At 39.7% G+C, this 24,246-nt stretch overlaps 1 protein-coding gene across 12 annotated transcripts in view; it reads left to right on the top strand.

The window, feature by feature from the left end:
- camta1a (calmodulin binding transcription activator 1a) overlaps positions 1-24,246 on the top strand; it is a 489,649-nt gene that overhangs the window by 418,640 nt on the left and 46,763 nt on the right. For all 12 annotated transcript variants that reach the window (XM_073875407.1, XM_073875411.1, XM_073875408.1 and 9 more), the window contains one exon: positions 18,640-18,793. In XM_073875407.1, coding sequence (XP_073731508.1) covers positions 18,640-18,793 — 154 coding nt within the window. The remainder of the gene's footprint in view (positions 1-18,639; positions 18,794-24,246) is intronic.

Genomic DNA, 24,246 nt, shown 5'->3' with positions numbered 1-24,246 from the left:
ATCTCTGGTAGGCCAGAGGTTAAGGAGAGAGGAGTGAGTAGGGAGGTTACATTGTTGTGATTGATTAAGATTCGCCATTGATCATGCGGTGTGTGGGTGTGGGTGGGTGTACGGGCATCCGTAGAGCCCAGGGCCCATCTCTCTGAAGACTCGGCTCTGTTCTCTGTACCAGGCTGGCTCAGGGCCCCTCCAGGGGCTACATCAAAGAGTCGTTCTCCCCAGCCACCCTGCCCTTTGAAGACAGCAGCATTTGATGACATCACTTCCCCTATTGTTTCAGAGTTGGACAGTGTGAATCTGAGATGTTTTATGTGGAGCACAGCCTCGATATGAAAGAACAGTGAATCTTTCAATCACCTTTATCCAACACCCGGATCAAAATTATTGTAATATAGGGTTGGTTTCCCGGACAGGCCTTAGTTTAATTATGAAATATAACTAGTTTTAACAAACATGCCTTACTAAAAACATTACTTGTGTGCATTTTGAGGCAAAACAAAGGGCACTGATGTATTTTAAGATGTGTCAGTGCAAGGAGTTTTCAGTTTGGATAGCTCTTACAGGCATTTTAGTCTAGGACTAGTCTAATCTCTGTCCAGGAAACTGCCCCATAGTGAAATAAATGAATTTTAAACTGAAGATGCAAAACCCTCTAAGTGCGTCTGACATGTTTTCTTGTAAATTAGCTTCTTTTATCAGACTCTTAATGGATTTTGCCAACAAATTAGTATTTCTGAATGCTGCAACTTCATACTGGTATGCTTATGAAGTAAGGAATAATTGACGACGGGCCATTGAATTAATGGCTGTACACCTCAGGTGTGCATTATTTTTCAATAATTCAACGGCACGGAGTGAATTATTCTGCTTATACTATGGTTACCATACCTCAAAACATCGATCACATGACATATGTAAAGGAATTCGTCCGGTTTTTGTACTTAAATCACTATTGTGAGTAGGACTATTTTTTCCACGTCTCATCCAACGCCTTTTTTGATTGATTCAAAACATCATTTTAAAGCTGGCAATGGAGGCTTGAGCCGTTGATAGCATTTTAATGCAGTTATTAATGAATTTATTAGAAAAAAAGAGAGAGAGAGAGAGAGAGAGAGAGAGGGTGAGCAACATTTGTGCATCTCTAAACAGCGCTGTTATTGCCTCGGAAAACCGTCTGTCATGTTGTTTTTGTTAGTTCATTATTACAGTTAACTATGTGAAGTGATATGGAACTGTAATGCGGTCAAGAGAGCTGCCTGGAACTAGGTTTGCCATGCATTTCCCAGAAAATAATTGCACACCTCAGAACGTTCATAAGCCAATCAGATTCAAGCATTCAACTGTGTGTACGAGGAGAGTTGAATCAGCTCAACTTTATTGTAATTACTAATGAGTTATAAACGTGGTTCGGCGGCAACCAAGCAGAAGGTGGAAACCTCCACTTGAGAGGATTCAAGAAAATGCATTTGAGCGTCAGAGCGTCCACTACACTTTTTCTATAGCGTCATTGGCAGGGCAGCCAGACAGCTGCTTGTTCAAATCAAACTGCTTGTTAGTCTCTTCCTCATATGCTTTTTGAACTGTAAGGGGGCGTGCACACCAAAACTTTTACGCCCGCGGTCGGCGCATGTTTTCAATTGTTTTCAAATGGAAGCTCTGCGTTTTTCAAATAAGCCAGCAGCTAGCGGATTTCTTCCACGCTGAAAACCGGCGTTCAGCGTTTTTTCCGCGCTCAGCGCTGAGCGCCGAGAGTTGAAAAATATTCAACTTTGGATGTAAAGCTCCGCTCGTCAATGTCAGTTCTCACACGGCCGTCCAATCACAGTGGAGGAGGGGCGGGACATTACCACAGCAACCAACCGGCTCACAGCTAAAGTATCAAAGCTACCAAAGCGCTCAGCTGAAGAAAGCTGGCACTCAGCTGAAAAAACAGCTGGCATTCGGCATTGTCCAGCCGTTTTCAGTCGAGTTTAAAAGGTTTGGTGTGCACAACCCCTAAGGAGTTTCTCTTCTATTTTTTATAGTAAGAGTAAGATGAAACTTCCAAACTCTGTTGTCAGACGTAAAAAAAAGTATTTTAACTTTCTCCTGTATAAACCAGTTCACCGCTATAATAAAACTGAGTGCTGTATGCTGCACCTGCAGTAAGCCATCACCAAACAGACTGCAGACTAATGACTACTGACAGGCCAGTGTTTGTTGCCCTTTAGGTTCACCTGATGCGCTGATGTTCTCCACATCTGCTTCACACCTGCGGTGACCTCACGCAGACCTCCAGGCTTAAGCTATGAGTGTCAGAGAGGTCAAACATATGGCCATGCATGTTAAACACCCTCACGCTGAGTCACTAGAGTCGCATTTCCATGCATGTGGTTGCTGCGAATCTACGATATTTCGACAAAGCCACAATGAATGCATTACGGCAAAATGCATGGTCACTCTCACACATACAGCCTTATTCTCCATCTTGCACTCTTTCTCTTTGCTTTTGTCTTCTTTATCCAGTTCCATATCACAGCTTCAGGGGTTTTTTGACTCGGTATTTGCTTTAACCCCAAATCAATCTGTTTTGAGCAGAACTCATAAACTTTTCATAAGCTCAGCCCTGACGCCCGTCTGTGAGTGAGCTTGTCAAGACTCCTATGCCTGTCCTGCTGCTTGTTTGATATGCAGCGTGCTCAAGCGCGGTGCAGGACCCCACGCCGGGCCGCTTTCAGGCACGCCACGCGTCTCCTCTCCAGCGCTCAGCCAGCTGCTTCTTTCTCAGAATCGATCCCAACTGCTGTACATCATTTGAGCGTTAGCACCATCTAGCCGCGCCATGTTTAATTTATGTAGTGGTATGTCCGCCCAGTTAGACACCCTTGAATGTTTGGAGACGTGCCGTGCCCAACCGCTTAATGTAGTCGCTGCAATTTGTGCTGTGTTTGCCTGATTAGCGCTGAGTGACGTTCATCCACACCCCACCTCGCCGAGGGACGAACGCAACTGATGGATTTTGTGTTTGCTCACCAGAATGGCATCGATGTTCATGCTGATGCGATTTGCTGTGTGACTTCTTCCTGCATGTTGGTCAACAAATTTAAAGAGACAGTTGAATTCAGAATATTATTGAAAGTACAAAAAACATAAAATAATTAAAAATAAAAATAATGTAATATATTTTTAATGGAATGCTAATGCATTCCTACTAAATGCAAAAGCTTTTTTAAGCTTGAACGCTCTATTCTGTATTCATTGTATTTGCATATCAGCATCACCATCCGTGTTGTTTAAATGATGGCGATTTCTTTAATACAAGCACAGTGCAGTAAACCTTTTTTCTCTATAAAAATCTCTTTACTTCTCGGTCTCGACCTTCCTTTCCCATCTTGCTCCCACACACACACTTTCCAAACAGCAGGGCAAACTTTTTAAATGCACGCGTCGCTAGCAAGCTCACTCAGCCAGAAGTGCCATCTCAGCACCTGTGCCTTAATGATTAATACCATATTGATGATCTCAATTAATTCCCTATTACGTGGCAGCAGGTCTGTGCTGCTCAGTCTCTGTCATGGCCTTGAGTTTGGACCGGGATAGAGAGAGATCTCCAAAGGCAGCTGGCTGCCAGCGATAGCAGGTGATTTCAGGTCGCCGTGCTTGCGCACCATAAGCTTGTATTTTCTGCGTAATGGTGACTGCACTTGAAAAATCCACTGACCTTCACTGTGCATTAGTCATTCACTGATACAGAGAAAGAGCAGAACGATATGTAACAACATTTGCAATGCATTTCGCTTATATTAGCATATTCATGCAGGGCGGGACTTGATTATATTTTACACTGTGTCCTAACCCAGACAATGACAATGAGTGACAACTGTTTCTGTTTCTTTGGTGTCGTGCTGGGTAAGATTAAAATCTCTTAGGTCCACGATCCTTCTACGCATTATACAATGAATCAGGTTGCTGTACATGAAACAGCACAAAATATATAAAACTAGGTAATGATCAAAAGAAGATTTAATTATTTTTGTTGTTTGGGTCTCAGTTCTGCTGGCCACTCACTGACTTATTGCTTGGTATTTACTTGCAACGTTTCAGCACTTTTTTAGCAATTTGTGTTTCTTTCTCTTCACTTTTTACAACCCTCAGCTTTACCCTCCAGCCAACACATCCTCTTTCTCCAACCTCTTTCCTCCAAAAGAGACATACACTCAGTCGCGTATATAAGACGGTCAGTAAGCAACTATCTGCTTAACCGTGAACCAGTTACTAAGAGCTTATTATCATGTTCAAGAAACCAATTTGAAATAATTTGAGCTTTGTGACATGGTGCATTATCCTGCTGAAAGTAGCCATCAGAGGATGGGTACATGGTGGTCATAAAGGGATGGACATGGTCAGAAACAATGCTCAGGTAGGGCGTGGCATTTAAACGATGCCCAATTGGCACTAAGGGGCCTAAAGTGTGCCAAGAAAACACCCCCCACACCATTACACCACCACCACCAGCCTGCACAGTGGTAACAAGGCATGATGGATCCAAGTTCTCATTCTGTTTACACCGAATTCTGACTCTACCATCTGAATGTCTCAACAGAAATCGAAACTCATCAGACCAGGCAACATTTTTCCAATCTTCAAGTGTGCAATTTTGGTGAGCTTGGGCAAATTGTAGCCTCTTTTTCCTATTTGTAGTGGAGATGAGTGGTACCCGGTGGGGTCTTCTGCTGTTGTAGTCCATCCGCCTTAAGGTTGTGCGTGTTGTGGCTTCACAAATGCTTTGCTGCATACCTCGGTTGTAACGAGTGGTTATTTCAATTAAAGTTGCTCTTCTATCAGCTTGAATCAGTTAGCCCATTCTCCTCTGACCTCTAGCATCAACAAGGCATTTTCGCCCACAGGACTGCAGCATACTGGATGTTTTTCCCTTTTCACACCATTCTTTGTAAACCCTATAAATGGTTGTGCGTGAAAATCCCAGTACCTGAGCTGATTGTGAAATACTCAAACCGACCTATCTGGCACCAACAATCATGCCACACTCAAAATTGCTTAATCATCTTTCTTTCCCATTCTAACATTCAGTTTGGAGTTCAGGAGATTGTCTTGACCAGGACCACACCCCTAAATGCATTGAAGCAATATATAATCTTTACCTCAACTGCTGACTAAAAATCAGTGCATCAGTACTATAATTTATAAATGTAATTTGAATAATGTAACAAAAACATTTTGATATGATTTATTGATCATTTTTTACAGTGCTATTCTAGATGCATAGGCTGAGTTTGGGGAGGTGCAGGGGGGCACTCCCCCCCCAGACCAGAGCCAATCATGATTTTCACTGAGCTATTTGTTTGCCGGTAGCTGCTCCCCAACCACAAACGCCAAACTCCACCTAAGTCTAGATGGTTACGCTGGCATGGTCTTCATATTTAAATTTTTCTAGTAGGGGTCCCATGGAACGCAGTTGGAAATGAGTGACAGCAGATAACCTTTTTCCTCACTGAACCAGCGCACATCATCCTCTGCTCCTGCAAAACCATGACCTGCCGTTCTGTCTCTTTAGGCCTCTCCACAGACATGAGAGATAGTGAGTTAACTAGCGTTAGTGATTTGAACTTTTTGAGGAAGAGTACGGAGCCAACGCAAAACACGGCAGAGCGCTTCTGCAGGAGCCAGCGGCTGAGGCCTGTGATGTTTAATTCAGCAGCCCATAATCACTCAGATGGAGTCAAGAGCCAGCTTTAAATAACTTAGCTTCCAGGGGCAGATCTGCTCAGCTTACTCAAGAGCGTGTGTGGAGCGTGTGCTTTATATGTTTGCCCAGGTGTCAACATGCAAAAAAGAAGAAAGTTTGTACTTTGCACTCTCATCGCTGTTCATGTTCTTAACAACTTGCACACCGAATCATACTGGAGTTTTGAGTGCGCACAGAGGACGTTTTAACGTAGGTGTTACTGTAAAAGTACAGATTCCACCTTCACTTTCGCTAGTTATTCATCTGACAGCTGCTGTAACATTGGCAAGCTATCTCTTTATTTGTTGTGCTGAGCGTGTGCCCTGAGCAGACCGGGAGCGGGCCGTCTGGGAGCCATCAGTCCTCTGTGGAGTTTGGTGACTGTGGTCTTAATAATCAAAGCCCCTCAATTGAAGTGCATACGTCAATGAAGAACACAGCAAAGTCAGGGAGCCCTTTCACTGAGTCTAACCCAGTTAGAATGATAAGCACTGTCCTTCAGTAGCGATGTGAAAATTGACTTTTTTTTTAATTGGCCAGTTATGAATTGCCTGAATCTGATGGACACGATGTTTTAGAAACTTAGAATTTTGTGAAAAACGCTTACATAAATTCTTACATAAAAATCTGCTTTGACATTGCTGTAAAGTTGTTCTAAATTGCTGTTATTCATCACCAGCATAGTTCCTTATTCATTAGGGGGCATTTACATAAGACGTGTTTTTATGTTCAAAACAGCTAGATGGAGAACAGAATGGAAAAGAGTGCAGGGCTCTCAGGACGTATTTGTAAGAATGTGATTGACACAGCATTAAAAAAAAACATTCAAAAACAGCCTGAGATGTCACGCAAGAGCTAGTGCTTTAAATGGGAAGAATTTAAATTGTTTTCCGAGAGGGTTTACAATGTAAACTGCCTAATAGCTAAAGCACAACATGCTAATTAAAGCACAGATGCAACATATATCGAAGCAATACGGTACAAAAAGGCTGTGCTGTATTGTGGAATAAGTCAAGGCTGAAGGAACGTCCTTAGGTTAGGTTTGGTTCACATTTCAGCCCCGAAATACCTTATTGCTTATATGAAACGTTTTCCACAAAATATAAACATTAAAGCAAAAAAAATCTTGAAATAAATTTTCAAAAATCATTTTTGAATCAAGCTCTTAGTTAAGTTCTTAGTTAAGGCGAAAGGGGGTCTAACACAGTATTAGTATGGTGTTCCTAATAATCATTTAGGTGATTGAGTGTATACACTCACCTAAAAGATTATTAGGAACACCTGTTCAATTTCTTATTAATGCACTTATCTAATCAACCAATCACATGGCAGTTGCTTCAATGCATTTAGGGGTGTGGTTCTGGTCAAGACAATCTCCTGAACTCCAAACTGAATGTCAGAATGGGAAAGAAAGTTGATTTAAGCAATTTGGAGCGTGGCATGGTTGTTGGTGCCAGACGGGCCGGTCTGAGTATTTCACAATCTGCTCAGTTATTGGGATTTTCACGCACAAATGTTTCTAGGGTTTACAAATAATGGTGTGAAAAGGGAAAAACTTTCAGGATGCGGCAGTCCTGTGAGCGAAAATGCCTTGTTGATGCTAGAGATCAGAGGAAAATGTGCCGACTTATTCAAGCTGAAAGAAGAGCAACTTTGACTGAAATAACCACTCATTACAACCGAGGTATGCAGCAAAGCATTTGTGAAGCCACAACACGCACAATCTTGAGGCGGATGGGCTACAACAGCAGAAGACCCCACCGGGTACCACTCATCTCCACTACAAATAGGAAAAAGAGGCTACAATTTGCACAAGCTCACCAAAATTGGAAGGTTGAAGACTTGAAAATGTCTCGATTACTGTTGAGACATTCAGATGGTAGAGGCCGAATTGGGCTTAAATAGAATAAGAACATGGATCCATCATGCCTTGTTACCACTGTGCAGGCTGGTGGTGGTGGTGTAATGGTGTGGGGGATGTTTTCTTGGCACACTTTAGGCCCCTTAGTGCCAATTGGGCATTGTTTAAATGCCACGGTCTACCTGAGCATTGTTTCTGACCATGTCCATCCCTTTATGACCACCATGTACTCATCCTCGATTATATATAAATGATATATTGTGCCTTTAAATGAGCATCTTACAGCATGTAGTTCCTGTATCTCAATTAATGAAGCATTGCATTAGCAACACAAAGGCCATGGGTTTCATCCCGGGGAACACCCAACTGATAAAAGAATGCACTGTAAGTTGCTTTGTATAAAGAGCATCAGCTAAATGCATGAAAATAAATATGAGACTGTTTTACTCTTCCTGTTGTTGGCTCATCTACAGGAAACATTACAGGATCATCGTTTTTAAAACTGCATGCAAAGTGACAGACTTTATCCAACTTGCACTTTAAAGTGCTCTGCATATACACGCTCATAAACACTAAAGGGTTCACGCAGGGGTCTTCCTCGTTGCCAGACACAAGCCGCAGGGTATTTGTTTCACACCATCGGCTTTGACGTGGCGCGTACACCCGCACGCAATCCCACACATACGCGATTGTGTACAAACACACACACACAGGCACAACAGTCGGTAATGGGAAATAAAACTATGAAAAGAGGGGGATGTTTTGTGCCCTGCGCAGCACTGAGTCAATTGACCTTGAAATGAACAGCAGCACTAGGGGACAGCGAGGTATGGATACATTTAAGAGCTGGGTTTGGGTGCCAGGGGCCAGCCTGCTGCCTAATGACGGACACACGGCTCCATCCATCACCATGCCATAGTCAGGGCACCCACCAGGGCAAGGCTTTAATCACCTCTCTCGCACATAAACACACACACTGAGTTTTTCCCACACGCCTTTGAACTTTTGCATTCATATGGTGGACACGCACTTAAAGGAATAGTTCACTTACTCTCCCTTTTGGAGTCATTTGAATCACAATAAGAATGGCTTTTATGATGGATGGATCTTCTTTTTGGAGCTTCAATATGTTGAGTCCCATTTGAGCCAATAAAGTGATTTGCATTGTAAAAAATCCTTTGTTTGTGTTCAGCTGAATGGAAGTCATATACATCATGGATGGGATGTGAAAATGTAAATTATAAGAGAATTTTGCATTTCTGAGTGAACTATTCATTTATCTTACACCAAAAACCTAAAATGAGTTTAGTCCGACAATTTCATTCACAATTACACATGCCATCATTTTACAGCACACTCACATTAGCATACTGTACATACCGTAGTCTCTCTTTCTCTAAACTTCAGGCACTCGTGAACTCAAGTAATGCTTCTCATCCTGACTCATTCAGCAATCTTCTCTGTTATTTCACCCCACTGAAAACAACCACAGCAGGTTTGGTCTGATGCATCGTCTTTCTCTTAAAGGTCACTGTGTTTTTCATGAGATGTTTGATGCTGCCCCGACCGTCGCTTTCACCTCTACAGCACGTCTGAAGTGCATCTTTTGCAATATTGAGGCCGGCAGTATTTTGAAAGCACAACCCTTCAATCAAGTTCAAAATAGTGAGACAAATGGAGACAAAAAGAATTAAATATTTGTTACGGCACATCAAAAGTGCTGTGATTTATGTAACGTGGGTTAGTGAAATGGGTCTGCTTGTACACCCAGTGGGTATGTTACTCACCCAGCTCACCAGTAATGAGTCAGAGGATCTGTCCCAGAATCCTCTGGGGCACTGCTGTCAACTCAGTGCAGTGTTAGGCCACTTTTTCGCTGTCTTTGAATTCCTTTATGTCTGCCAAACTACTGAGCATAAATTCTGTAAGAATTTTGATCTTTTCATTCTTTCTTATTTTCTTGTTCTCTCAGTTTCTCATTTTAACATTGAAAGAATTACATATTGCTTTAAAGTCCCCATGAAATCAACACTGACCATTTTAATTTTTGAATAGAATATTGCAGTGTTCATTATAAACAATTTATCTGTGTGGATTTTTTTTTAATTCATGTGTCCTCATACGCTTTAATTAAAGTCTAAAAAAATTGTGGTGATCCTTTTCTGATGATGTCAGCTAGACGGTTTGGGAAGAGCATCTGTAACTTCCCCCTCCAACTGCTTACTTTTCTATATCCATCAAATCACAGTAGAAAACACAAGCCACACCTGCTATTTTTCACTGCAAAAAACAGACTTACTTAGTATTTTTGTCTTGTTTTCAGTAAAAATATCTAAAAAAAAAAATGTTTATGCCAATGGAATAAGAAAAGATTTCTTGAATTAAGTGTTTATGAAAAAAGAAAACTTATTTCAAGAATTTTTTTCTTATTCCATTATTGGCAGATTATTATATATTTGTTTGCTTGTTTTAAGCACTAATTTACTTAAAGTTTTTTTTTGTCTAAAACTAGACTTATTTTTTTAGGTAATTTTGCTCAACAAGAAAATACATCTTAATTTTTTTTTAATCATATTTTTACTGAAAACAAGAAAAAATACTAAGTAAGAACATAATTTTTTTGCAGTGTCCACTGCAAAAAAAGATTTTCAAGAAAAATAATTCTTAGCATTTTTGTCTTGTTTTCAGTAAAAATATCTAAAAATGTTTATGCCAATAGAATAAGAAAAGATTTCTTGAATTAAGTGTTTATGAAAAAGAAAACGTATTTCAAGAAAATTTTTCTTATTCCATTATTGGCAGATTATTATTTTTTTTTTGCTTGTTTTAAGCACTAATTTACTTAAAGTTTATATTTTTTGTCTAAAAACTAGACTTATTTTCCTAGGTAATTTTGCTCAACAAGAAAATACATCTACAAACAAGAAAAAAAATACTAAGAACGTAATTTTTGTGCAGTGTCCACTGCAAAAAAGCATTTTTGTCTTGTTTTTCTAAAACACTAAATTCAAGAAAAATTTGCTTACCCCATTGGCAGACTTTTTGCTTGTTTTATGCACAAAATCACTTAAATTTTATATGTTTGGTATAAAAACTAGACTAATTTTCTTGGGTTTTTTTGCTCATCAAGAAAAATCATCTTAATTTGAGAATTTTTAGATATTTTTACTGAAAACAAGACATAAATATTAAGATTTTTTTTGCAGTGTCCTCTTGTGATATTTTGTTTCACTTGTATATTCGCCACAATACGGAAGTAAAGTCGATCGTGACTTCCTGTTCTCTGCGACTTTAAAGCATAACAGTAAAACATAATGCTGTCACCAGGAGCACCAAACTTACCATTCTCATCGTAGTCCCATTATTTTATATGTCCAGATTTGAACTAGGTAAAATGTGAAAGTAGTGTTCCAGTAAATATGAAGCCGAAATGATCTGCTATTAAAACAAGTCCTGCACACAAACAATTTCTTTTTATCTACCAGAACACGCCATCCCACCCCCACCAATAAATCATCCATAAAATGCAGATGACTATATAAGATCCTGTCCTTCTCGGCAGCCCTTCATATTGGTGCCGATGCTGGCTGGAGGCTGGAGACGGCCCAAGCAGCAGTAATGACCCTGAAGCTATTACTACCAGATATTTATAGCACTCTGGTCAGGCTGTGGGGCAGCGCTCATGACCACATCGGCTTCATGCATGTGGGTGTCCAGCTACTAGTTGCCAGGTTACCACGGTGCTTCCAGGTTCCTGTGTGCGATTGTGCTGCGTGAAAGTGTGTACGTGTAGACGCGAGAATGAGGGTCACACACATCACAAACGCACCTTTAGGAAAGCGATCTTTGCTTCGAGCTCAAGAAGAACAGGCGTTAATTGTTTTCTGTGCTTGCAAATGAAAAGCAGTCGAGTAGGGAAACAATTTCCTTGAATTTGAGCAAAGAAAGGATCCTAATGAAGTTTTTACCTTCGTTTAGCATTTAATGCCATTAACGGTGAAGTGGAGGGATAAATACTACAAACTATATATACCTTACTCTCCAGGGATAAACCTAGTGTGAGGCGCTGAGCTCTAATGAATGTCTTTAATAATGAAAAATGCCACTTGCGCAATACCACAACCCCGACCGCCTGCCCGCACTGCATCTATATCCAAATTTCAACCCCTTCCTCCCCTCTCAACAAACCTGGAACCGAGCCCTGATCCTCAGCGGAGGTGGACCACAAACATGGTCTAAAGATTCCATTACGCAATTAATCAATACCTTAATGAGATCTCATTTTCTGGGCAAAATAGGCCGAAAGTTTCCTCCTAAGCCTCTTTCTTTAGATCGTTGGACAAGAACTTGCACTATTAAAAGAGAGCAGCACGCAGGAAATTAAATTAAATGAAGTACGCGTCCTGATAGATTTATAAGACACTCCACGTTTTCATTGTTGCTTTGCCATAGGAAGGAGAGAAGAAGGTCTAGAGGGGGCGTGAGCGAGATTGTGTGGGTGCGTAAAAGCTCTCAGAAGAGACGGAGAAAGAACAGAGCGAGCCGTAGACGTCATAAGCTTCTGGCTCGCTATTGAATTTACGACTGAAGCACAGCTTCGCAGATTACTTGTATTTGGATGGGTTGTAAGTCTGCCAAACGTGCATTGTAAAACAGGGGCAAATGCATCTATGTGGGAGGGACCCAAAAAAGAATGTGTGTGTGTGCGTGCGTGCGTGTGTGCAAGGTCCAAAATTAACACTCGCCAAGTGAAAATTGGCTTAGATGAATAAATAAAACAGTTATTTGCCAGTTGGCTGACAACTTTGTTTGGAGTTGCAACATAAGACAAGGTTTCTATCAAAATTTAATAATGATACTTTAACCCTCCGTTATAAGTAATATGCACCTGGGAGACAATGTTGTGTGTTATTTTACAGCATTTACTTACAAACTGGAATATGTGGAATATATAAAGGACAAAACGATTATGATTCTTTACATTTTTGTGATAGGGTTGGCACCGTTAGCTCCGTGGTTAGTGCGCCGACCAGTGGCGGCTCGTGACTGTTTATCCGAGGGGCGCAAATTCAAAATATGTGCGTCATGTGAACCATGTGCATCACGTGTTTTGTCAAAATAAGTGCCTGCTGCACACGCGTCAAAACCGTTTATGATAAAAGAGACGCTCACGATCACAAAATACACGCAAGACACTCCCTTAACAGTAAACTCTGATTACGCGAGTATCTGGCAAACACGAGCGTCTCCCTTATCATAAACCCCCCAAACGCATCTGCAGAAGGGACTTATTTTGACAAGACACGTGATGCACATAGATCACTAGACACGCAGAATGCATATTTTGAAATAAGGAACCACACACATGACGGGCTACATACATGTTGTGATGAACTTTGCATCGAGCGCCCTCGAATAAAGAAGTCACCGGCTGCCACTGGTGCCGACATACAGTATACCCGAATGCTCAGGACCCGAGTTCGATTCCCATCTCTGAGGTCCTTTGCCAACTCCTCTAACTCCACCCAACACTTTCCTGTCAACGCTCCACTATTATGTCTAAATAAAGGCCAAAAGGCCCCACACTGCAAAAAAAATGATTTTCAGTAAAAAAATTGTCTTGTTTTCAGTAAAAAATATAAAAAAAATTCTTAGATTAAGATGAAAAATCTTTAAAAAATCTGCCAATAGAGTAAGCAAAAAACACTAAATTCAAGAAAAATTTGCTTACCCCATTGGCAGATTTTTTGCTTGATTTATGCATAAAATCACTTAAATTTTATATTTTTGGTCTAAAAACTAGACTAAGTTTAAGAATTTTTTATATTTTTACTGAAAACAAGACAAAAAATACTAAGAATTATTTTCTTGAAAAAAAGTTTTTGCAGTGCAAGAAACATAACTTATAGTAGAAAATACTGGCTATTGGCAGGTGCAATTTTGTTAGTCTGTTGTGCACACATGTTTGTGAGAGGTTGCACTGCAAAAAATGACTTTCTTACATAGTATTTTTGTCTTGTTTTTAGTACAAATATCTAAAAATCCTTAAATCAAGATGTATTGTCTTGATGAGCAAAATGGCCTCAGGAAATGAGTCTAGTTTTTAGACAAACAATATACAATTTAAGTGAATTTGTGCTTAAAAAATTTTCTTGTATTTTCTTCAATTAAATGTTTAAGAAAAAAGTTCAAGATTATTTTCTTACACCATTTTCAGTTTTTTTTTTTTTATTTATTTACTTGCCTGTTTAAGGCACAAATTCACTTAAATTGTATGGGTTATGTCTAATAACTAGACTTATTTTAAGTCATTTTGCTTATTAAGAAAATGCATCTTGATTTAAGGATTTTTTAGATATTTGTACTGAAAACAAGACAAAAATACTACGTAAGATAGTAATTTTTTGCATTGTGTGTATTTGGGTGTTTATGCATATGCAAGCATTTGTTTTTCTGTCTTTTTTTAGATTGGACATCTGCCTCATTCTTGGTGTGCTTATGAGCAATTAACACCGCACATACACAGTCTCGGCTCATCTGTCCGATATCCATCCAACACAAATCTGTTTGTTTTTTGTTTTTTGTGTATATATATATTGTATCAGTTAAAGGACAAGAATAAAGAATTTTAGTATGAATCCTAATAATCTTTGTTATAATGAAAATAAGATGCATTCTTTTCATTAAACGTATGCACTTTTTTCATCTCCATCCAGATTTTAATGTAAAATATGACCTGCACCTTTCTTCCAGTCTTGTGCACTCATATATTTATGAGGATGTGTATGCGTTTGCCCAGTTGCATGTGTGTATGGTCTTATTTACCCCTCTCATGCTGCTGGATAAGCATTGAGGGCATGGCCTGGTGATTTCCACAGCTGCTCATGCCATATGGGAGCGTGGCGCTGGTGTCTGCTCCCGCGAGCTCGCGGCTTCAGCGGCAGAAGTCCAAATGACCCCAGATCACCGGAGCTCGGCTTACCTTCCCCAAACTCTCCCCCATCCACATAAAAGAGAATATTACACCAGAATTTACTCTTAAAATCCTCTCGTGAACACACATATCCCGTGGATTTAAATTTTGGATCAAATCTTTTCCTTTTAATCCATCAAAGGTATTTTTCAAGCACCTCGACATGTTCACTCCGAATATCAAGTGAGGTGGTTGAAGAGTTCAATCGAAAGGTCTGAATTGCAAGACTTGATTCTCAGTGCTTTGAATTTAGCTCCTAATTCAGTGGTTAGTAGGCTAAAAGAAATGTCATTTTGCAACCTTTGTGTGTGATGGAGGGTTTGGAAAAAGCTTGCGTCAAGTGTAATATGGTCTAATATGTGTGGTTACCATGGTTCTCTCTCTGTAAAAGTGCCAGCAGGTGTATGAATATTTCTATATGTGTATTACCCCACTGAGCATGCAGTGTGCAAAGATTTGGTGTACGTATGTCGAGGTGCAAGGGGAAAGCACAGAGGCGCAGCCCCCAAATCACTCGGCACGTATTGCTCATAAAACTAATAAAAATGCTAATGGAAGAGACCTTTTCTTCGCCGTTTCTGTATAAAGATTCGCATCCAGAGCAGTGTTTCACGTGACATTAAAACCTTGTGTGGGCTTCTGTGTGTGTGTGTGTGTAATTGTGGTGGTGACAGGGGACCGCTTGTTCTGCGACTGTTTACAGCGTTTTGTAATCAACGCTATTTATGATTACAGAACAGAATTGATGTTATTCACACTGGCTTGATATGTTTTTAAACAGCACTTTTATTCATAAGCTGTCAAAATGCATCAACCCAACACTTGCTGCATGCCTCCAAATTGACACAATTTGTTTACATATACAGAAGGCCCGCACTTTGATTTGAGCATTATAACGTAAGAGAAAAACAGAGGTGCTCTTCTGAATTTTAAAGGCTTTACACAACTACACAAAATGCTGTTTTGAACGTAAAACTAAATGTTTTGCTAAACAGTCGCGGCACATTATTTCCTTTAGCTTAAATTGCTGTTATCTACGCCGATACAGCACTGCACCGTGTGGATTTAGATACAGTAATTCTCATTCTTTCCCATGCAAACACGGCTCATTTATATGTAAATTAAACTTATTATAGATTGCACCTTTGATTAAACTTGTTACCCGTTTTAATCAGAACTTTTTATTGTTTGCTGATTCCAACCGCATCAACGCTATTTAAAAAAACGTATCGCTATTTGCTTGCCGTAATTCACGTCGTGCCATTACTGTCCGTGAAAAGGCCATAAATAGAAGTTTATTGAAAAGCCTGTGTTTGTTTTCTAGCCATCATGGCAAGAGTCGTTCATCAAATGATGATCAAGAGATGGAGAAGAGCTTTATAACTACGCATCTATCCAGACATGACTTTAAAGTGGCCATGAAAATAAAAAACTGTAATTTGTTTTGGAATATTGTGGGTTTTTTTATTTGTGAGCTTCATTACATTTTTAAAATTCATCTGCCCTCATAACCTTTAAAAGATTATTCCATTTTCTTAAAAAAAATCCAGATAATTTACTCACACCATGTCATCCAAAATGTTGATGTCTTTCTTTGTTCAGTCGAGAAGAAATTATGTTTTTTGAGAAAAACATTCCAGGATTTTTCTCATTTTAATGGACTTTAATGGACCCCAACACTTAAAGGGATACTTCACCGATTTAGCATTCAGCTTTGTATCTGTAGAAACCCGGCAGTATTACTGAATGACCATGTTTCCCTCCCTCATTTCCCCCTGAGAGGAGAGATATCTGCATTTTGGTTCTGCAAAAAAGTCCTCCGATGATGTAATATGACGATTTTTGCATCATCGGAGGACTTTTTTGCAGAACCAAAATGCAGATATCTCTCCTCTCAGGGGGAAATGATGGAGGGAAACATGGTCATTCAGTAATACTGCCGGGTTTCTGCGGATACGGAGCTGAATGCTAGATCGGTGAAGTATCCCTTTAACAGTTTTAATGCAGTTTAAAATTGCAGTTTCAAAGGACTCCAAGTGAAACGATTGTCATTTTTGACAAGAAAAATACAAATTATGCACTTTTAAACACAACTTCTTGTCTATCTCCGGTCATGTGACGCGCCAGCGCGACCTCACGTAACACGTCATCACGTCAAGAGGTCATGGATGACGAATGCGAAACTACGCCCCAGTGTTTACAAGTGTGGAGAAAAAGGACCGTTCCGACGTTGTTGTGTGTCGAATGATACTAATTAATGTCTTTGTGTCAGTTAATGGTCCGCAAATGTGCGTTTCATATATGTAACACGTGACCTTTCCACGGCATTACCTAATTACGTGAGGTCACGCTGGCGCGTCACAGGACCGGAGATAGACGAGAAGTTTGGTTTAAAAGTGCATCTTTTTTATTTTTATTTTAGCATTTCACTAGATAAGACCCTTATGCCTCTTTTGGGATCATTTAGAGTCCTTTGAAACTGTGTTGAAACTGCAATTTTAAACTGCATAAAACTGTTAAGTGTTGGGGTCCATTAAAGTCCATTAAAATGAGAAAAATCCTGGAATGTTTTCCTCAAAAAAACATAATTTCTTCTCGACTGAACAAAGAAAGACATCAACATTTTGGATGACATGGTGGGGATTAAATTATCTGGATTTTTTCTTTAAGAAAATGGACTAATCCTTTAAACAAAAATGCAAATCTCCTCCCCTCCTCAAAACGATCCCTCTTTACTTCAGGTCATATGGTCTGGCAGGTGGGCGGGGTCCGGGAGAAGATTGCTACGATTAGCAATTAGCAACACGACCCAACTTCAAACGATCCAATAAGATCTCAATTAAAGTAACCGTATGTAGGATTGTGGCCAAAACTGGTAGCGCAATCACAAAACTTGTGGCTAAAACTGGTACTGCAATCACACAACTGGTGGGCAATACACAACATGACAACATAAACATCAGTTGAGGGCTGCAACTCCACTTTCTAAATGACAATATCCTGGCTGGACCACTGTTGTCAGTGATATAAGTTTTTGAAATGAAAATTATTTCTTAATGTCTAGTGACATATCAGGGCCATTTTATGATTAATTGATATAAATTTCTTACATACTGTTCCTTTAACAAATTTAAATTCAACCCTGCCTTATTTCATTTTAAAAGCCGGTTTTACTCTGATATACGTCGCGCCGGGGAAAATAAGGCAATCGCTACTTCCGTTTCATGGCGACTTTAATCACGTTAAAAAGTTCAGGTGATGCTTTTGTCGCCATTTCAGTCTCTGGCACGCTGTTTGCTTCACTTCGTCCTGTCTAATATACATTTCAGTGTGTTGAGGGCAGTGAGCGACATATTTCATGTTATCTGCCAATTTCGTCACTCCGTAAATGTGGCCAAGTATGCTGGATCGCTGCCAAATGTGCTAGGCAGATCTAAACACACATTAATCACCATTACTTAATCTTTTATGTATGGTACTATTTAAAATTTTTGCTGCTTAGTACCCTTTTTGTTCCTGTATACAGTAAAACGACCAGATTTTGTAAATGAAAAGCGGGTACATTTCCTAGTTTAAAGGCAGGGTGCACGATTTTTGAAAAACACTTTGGAAAAGGGAGTCGGGCCGAGTACCAAAACACACTTGTAGCCAATCAGCAGTAAGGGGCGTGTCTACTAACCGACATCTTTGCCTGGGTTGCGTATGTGTGGGGCGGGTCTATCAAAAGATGGTCCAGATTTTATTGGGGAAAGGGTGTGTTTGTTAAGGTGATTTCAAATATCAACATTGGCTTTCAGAGATCATGCACCCTGCCTTTAATGTTCATTTATTATTAATATTTAATTGTAGTAGGTTTGCGGATGACAAAACACCAAAAACAGGACTGTCACTGGAAAACAGGCACATCTGGTCACCTAAGTTTACTGTGCAATGCTAGTTTTATGCATGCATGTGTGACAGAAGGAGATTGTATTAATACCCAATCTGTGCTGCTTGGTTTCTCTTACTTGAAGCAGACACTTCTACTAACCACACCTTCGTTCTTTTTCGCCTTTTTCTCTCCTCCTTTCCCGTTCGCAGAATCCAGACATCGTGCTGGTCCACTACCTGAATGTGCCGGCCATTGAGGATTGTGGGAAACCATGTGGGCCAATCCTGTGCTCCATCAATACGGACAAGAAAGAATGGGCCAAATGGACAAAGGAGGAGCTCATCGGCCAGCTGAAGCCTATGTGTGAGTGTCTACTAACATTTAAACAATTATTTAATGAATTGTATAGCTTGATAGTCATTTCTCTTGCTTGTTAAAATAAAAACTGAGGTTTATGCTTTGAAAAATATATTTTAAACATTTTTAAATGGGTACATATTTGAATACGTATTCAAAATACAACTTTGAAAAACAAGTCTTGGTACATAACACCATTACATATACCAATTTTATACCCTGTATATAATAATATCAAATATAATCTTGATACAGTATCTGTAACTGAGTAAGGTCATATCAAAATTGAAATCAATGAGTGAAATCAAACTTTGATAACTTCTTTTTTAAACATTTAATGCATTCTGTTGCGGTTTCCCTAATTTAGTTTAATTTATTCAAGAATTGTGTAAACCTGCATTTGTTAGCCTGACCCAGTCTTAACTGGTGCCATCATTACCTTGCATGTGCCCACTTCAAGGCGCCCGAGTGTCGCAGGGTCAGCATCTCATTCTGTCCAGAGCGATGTAGCTCGTTGTTTTCCAGTCATTCAGAGGAGGGCGGCACTGATGTATTGATTGATGCCAGCAAGTGGGTGGAGAAGCGTCTGACTCACCAGAAATCCCTTCTCACGTCCAGCACTGCATACCACCTCCCTGCTACAGTAATGCTTACACCGTATTCGTGTTTTCGTTTACGGGGGGTCTAGGTCACTGAATTGACCGGTGGGAACATTTCTAATGAGGACGTAGTTAAAGAATACAACGGTGGCATGCATATAATCGTGTTTACCCAGAGTCCTGTGAGGCCACGTCTCAATGTGTGATGGCTGGCATTGATCATTTGAAGTAGGACAGGCCTGTCAAGGTAATGAATATATGAAGTCAGATGCATCGCCTCAGCACTTTTAGACACAGGATGTCTGCGAGGGAAATACAGACGAGCTCAGCTGACATTGTAATCACCGCCGCGTGTTACGATCCCCTTAAGAGCATTCGTTGCAATCACTTAAGAGCTTCTTTTTACGTTGCCTGCTGTAAACTAATGCATTTTTTACACCTGATGCACGATCTGCATTCGCAGTAATGCACGCAGATGGTTGGCTTTGCAAATGGTGTGGACAGTGCCATAGGTGTGAAATGTCTATTGCTTGCCCCAATATGCTGAGACTAGGCTAATAGGTCCAAAAGAGTCACCCTTATAATCTTGAAACAACTGTTTATCATCTGAAAAGCAACAGTGCCACCTAGTGTTGCAGATGCAGATGTGTAGCTCGCCAACAGTCTGAGCAAAAACTATATTAGTCATGTATAATTCATATGTGCATGATACATCAGCTTTAAAAACCAAACATGTTCCCCTGAGTGAACAATATCTTACGCAAACAGCTCGCATTTATTAAAGGGAGGGAGGAGCGTGCGGGACGTGCGGAGGATTGTGGTGGTCCTAAGAGGAAGACTTATCAGTGTAAATGTTGATTGGTTGAGAACTCGCTGCCTCTCGCAGATCAGATAGCATAGAAACGCAGAGATGTCGGGGTTTCATCATCACCTGCGCTGCGCGATACGAGAATGTTTCATCATTGTTGTGTAAAAGATAGATTAGTTATTTTTACCCGCCGGCTTTGTTATGAAGCCTGATTTTAAAGTGTGTTACAATGCCACTGAGATTTGTTTTAATTTATCATCAAAGCAGCAGCCTATCTGACTAAAATTCCACTTTTATTACATTATTTGGACCATGTCATAAAATATAAAAAATCTTCATATTTAAAACAATAACCAGTACTTAAAAGAAATACTTAAAGGCGGAGTGCACGATTTTTGAAAAACGCTTTGGAAAAGGGAGACGGGCCAAATACCTAAACACACGTAACTAATCAGCATTAAGGGGCGTGTCTACTAAACAACATCATTGCCTGGGTTGCATATGTGTGGGGCAGAGAAGGTCCAGAATCTATTGGCAAAGGGGCGTGTTTGTTTAGGTGATTTCAAATGTCAACATTGGCTTTCAGAGATCATGGACCCTGCCTTTAAAGTAAATACTTTTCATTTTAAGAACTTTAGTGTCAAACACACAATACAAAATGTAAAATGATCCTGGGACAGGCCAAATACATTTGCAGGGATGTCAGTCAAATGAAACATTTAAAGCAAATTTATTACATTGTGTGGGTAAAAATACATAATAATCACAATAATAAAGCAATATCACATTTGCAAGAGTTACACACATGAAGTTTTTCAGTATGTTCAAGATACAGTATATTTCATACAGTAAGTGCTGTTTACACAGAGGCTGTTTTGCTTTTATTTTTTTCTTGCAGTAGAGATTTTATTTTTATCATGCATCAATTTTCTTGTTTGATTAAAAAAATCATATTACAGAACTAAAATGGGTTGTGAATGCAATTTCAAGGAGGCAGGGACTCCTAAAAATAAAGGCACTAAACGATGCCATGGGTCCTCAATGGGGGTCCGGTGCCCCTTAAGGGTCCGTAGTGGTATTATAGGGGGTCCTTCAAATATTGTTTGAATTTAAAATAGTTTTTTGATATAATGAATTTAGGCATCGAACAAAAATGCATTAATAGGTTAATGATAAAAAATTACAGTTAAAAATAAAAAATGTTATGTAGTGTTAAAGGGACACTCCACTTTTTTTGAAAATATGCTCATTTTCCAGCTCTCCTAGAGTTAAACATTTAATTTTTACTGTTTGGGAATCCATTCAGCCGACCCCAGTGGGTCTAGCGGCACTACTTTTTGCATAGCTTAGCATAATCTATTGAATCTGATTAGACCATTAGCATTGCGCTAAAAATAACCAAAGAGTTTCGATATTTTTCCTATTTAAAAATTGTTACAAATTCCTTGATTATTACGCCAGAATTAGAGTATAGTTTCTAGCCATATCTACCTAGAAGATCGCCATTTTAAATTTTCCGTCGGTCTTAGTACACGATGTAACTACAGAAGAGTCAAGTTTTAAATAGGAAAAATATCAAAACTTTTTAGCACAAAGCTAATGGTCTAATCAGATTCAATGGATTATGCTAAGCTATGCTAAAACTGGTACCGCCAGACCCGGAGATCAACTGAATGGATTCCAAAATGGTAAAAATCAAATGTTTAACTCTAGGGGAGCTGGAAAATGAGCATATTTTCAAAAAAGTGGAGTGTCCCTTTAACAGTATGTGACCAAAAATTATTATTTTAATATCTTTTTAACAAACTATCATAACAAAGTATGTAAATTCAATCTTAATTTGATACACGGGGTCCCCGGCCTCCTCTCTATTCATTAAGGGGTCAATGGCCTGAAAAAGGTTAAAGTCCTCTGCCATCCCTACTGAAAAATCCAGCCAAGACCAGCATAAACTGGTGAGCTGGTTTTAGCTGCTCTCCAAGCATGGTTTTAACTAGTTTTAAGTTGGTCTAGCTGTGTTTTGGTCACTTTTTAAGTTGGTCTAGCTGGACCAGCTGACTCACCAGCTTGACCAGCTTTGCCAGGCTGGGAGGACGAGCTTAAACCAGCTACTGCCACCTTAAACCAGCTAAAACCAGCTACCAGCTTATGCTGGTCTTAGCTGGATTTTTAAGTAGGGATAAAGAACCATTTTTTGCTGTATGGTTCCATAAAGAAACTTTAACATCTTTCACAGAATGAATTCTTTATACTGTGAAAAGGTTCTGCAGATTAACAAAATAAATGGTTCTTCTATGTCATCGCTGCAAAAAAACCTTTCAGGGTCTATATTTTTATGATTGTGTGGAGGTGAGGTCATGTGACAAGCCACCTCTTAGTCCTCTCTGATGATGTAATCTACCAGACCAGAGACCAGCCGTGCTTGAAGCTCCACTTCACTGCCGCACGAGTAAATAATCAGTCTGCGGTTATGAACACACACACATATAGGCACAGCAGGATACAAGATATCTGATGTGATTTATGTTTCATAAAGAGACTGTGATTAAAGATATAAGTTGATGGGTGTAATAGTGAAGAACTTGGTAGATGTGGCAGCTGTAGCAGAATCTCCGCTTGCGTTGTCAGCAGCATTTAATCCAGTAGTTCTCAATCTTTTTTGTCTTCTGAGCCCCTGTGATCTTAATTAAGTTTTACCCCCTGAGATTTTAAGTAGGCTTAAGTTCAAACCTTTCATATATAATGAATAACAAATCACCACGTTTTGCTAGATCAGAGTAAAATGTAAATAAGTGGAGCAATATTTGCTTGCATTCGTAAAAATTCAAGTACATAAAAACTGTGGGGTAAAGGAGAAAATGCTTACTTCAAGATCATCACTATTCAGTCATCTATTTTTTGCGGAGGGGAATTGATACAGTATGTAAAGATAGGTTAACTGCCAATTTAGAAATGAAATGTAACCATCTGACAACAGATATCTGTGTTGGTTGTAATGCTTGTAACGTGATAACAAGTAAATTTATAAACTTTCCTCCATCACAAATATTTTCCCAATTGCACTAAGCCAGTACCCAAATTTGATTCCCTAGTATCACGCAGAGTAACTCTGTATGTGCATCAGTGTGTGTTCATGCAGACACGGGGAACTTCACCAGATGGGCTCTTTGTGCAAAGGCAGATAGTTTGGAGAACCGCATTAGTAACAGCAGGCCGCTGTAGACTGAGGTGTAGGAGAATCCGAATGAGAGAATCATTCACCTTACGATTCTCACAGCCGACGCCCCCTGCGTGTGTCACCGAACCGGTGTGACCTTTTATTGCATGATCTACCTTGTGGTGTGACTCTGGTTGGGCTTCACGCTGTGAGATTGATTTGTCCGTTCGGGCATTGTCGTGCTGGTGTAATGGCTGCTGTGATTCTCTGGCCAAGCGCAGAATGGCAGAGCTCAGCAGAGCAGAGAAACCTGCTGTGCGTGTGACAACTGTTGTTCTGGCTCCGACTGGTTTGCGAGTTCAAGCCAAATGCTTTTGTCTCTTTTATCTATTTTTGTCTCGTCGTCTCTCTCTCTCTCCCTTTTCTCTCCTCGTACTTGAACATGCAATTTCACCTCGGCTTGTTAAATCCACTGAGGTAGCAAAGCGTGCACAAGCCATATTAATATTAAGGTTGTTTGATATTCCAAATACCGCTCCTCTCCAAAGCTATCTGCTTTTTTTATATTTCTTTTACTGTTTTAGTTGTTGTTATTGTTTCGTTTTTTAGAAGAGTGTCTGGGCTTGTATTTGTGATGGTAGCTGAATAAGTCCGGGCATAAACCGCGAAAGTCACCTTGTTTAGGGAATGACTGAAGTGAGCTCTGTACTAAAGCCTTATAACATGAGTGACTTTGCAAGAACACTTTTTGGTTCTCCAAAAGGACCTTTTTAAGCTTATATAATAATTTTTCTTCTATAAAGAACTTTAACTTGACAAGTTTTGTAGATGTTAAATGTCCCTTATGGAACCATACACTGTCAGAAATAGACTGTAAAAAAAGATGAACGTAGTG

Source organism: Misgurnus anguillicaudatus, chromosome 13 (genome assembly GCF_027580225.2).
Source record: "Misgurnus anguillicaudatus chromosome 13, ASM2758022v2, whole genome shotgun sequence".
NCBI classification, from domain to species: Eukaryota; Metazoa; Chordata; class Actinopteri; order Cypriniformes; family Cobitidae; genus Misgurnus; species Misgurnus anguillicaudatus.
Note: the sequence above shows the minus strand (reverse complement) of the source record. Positions and strands in the feature narration are given on the sequence as shown.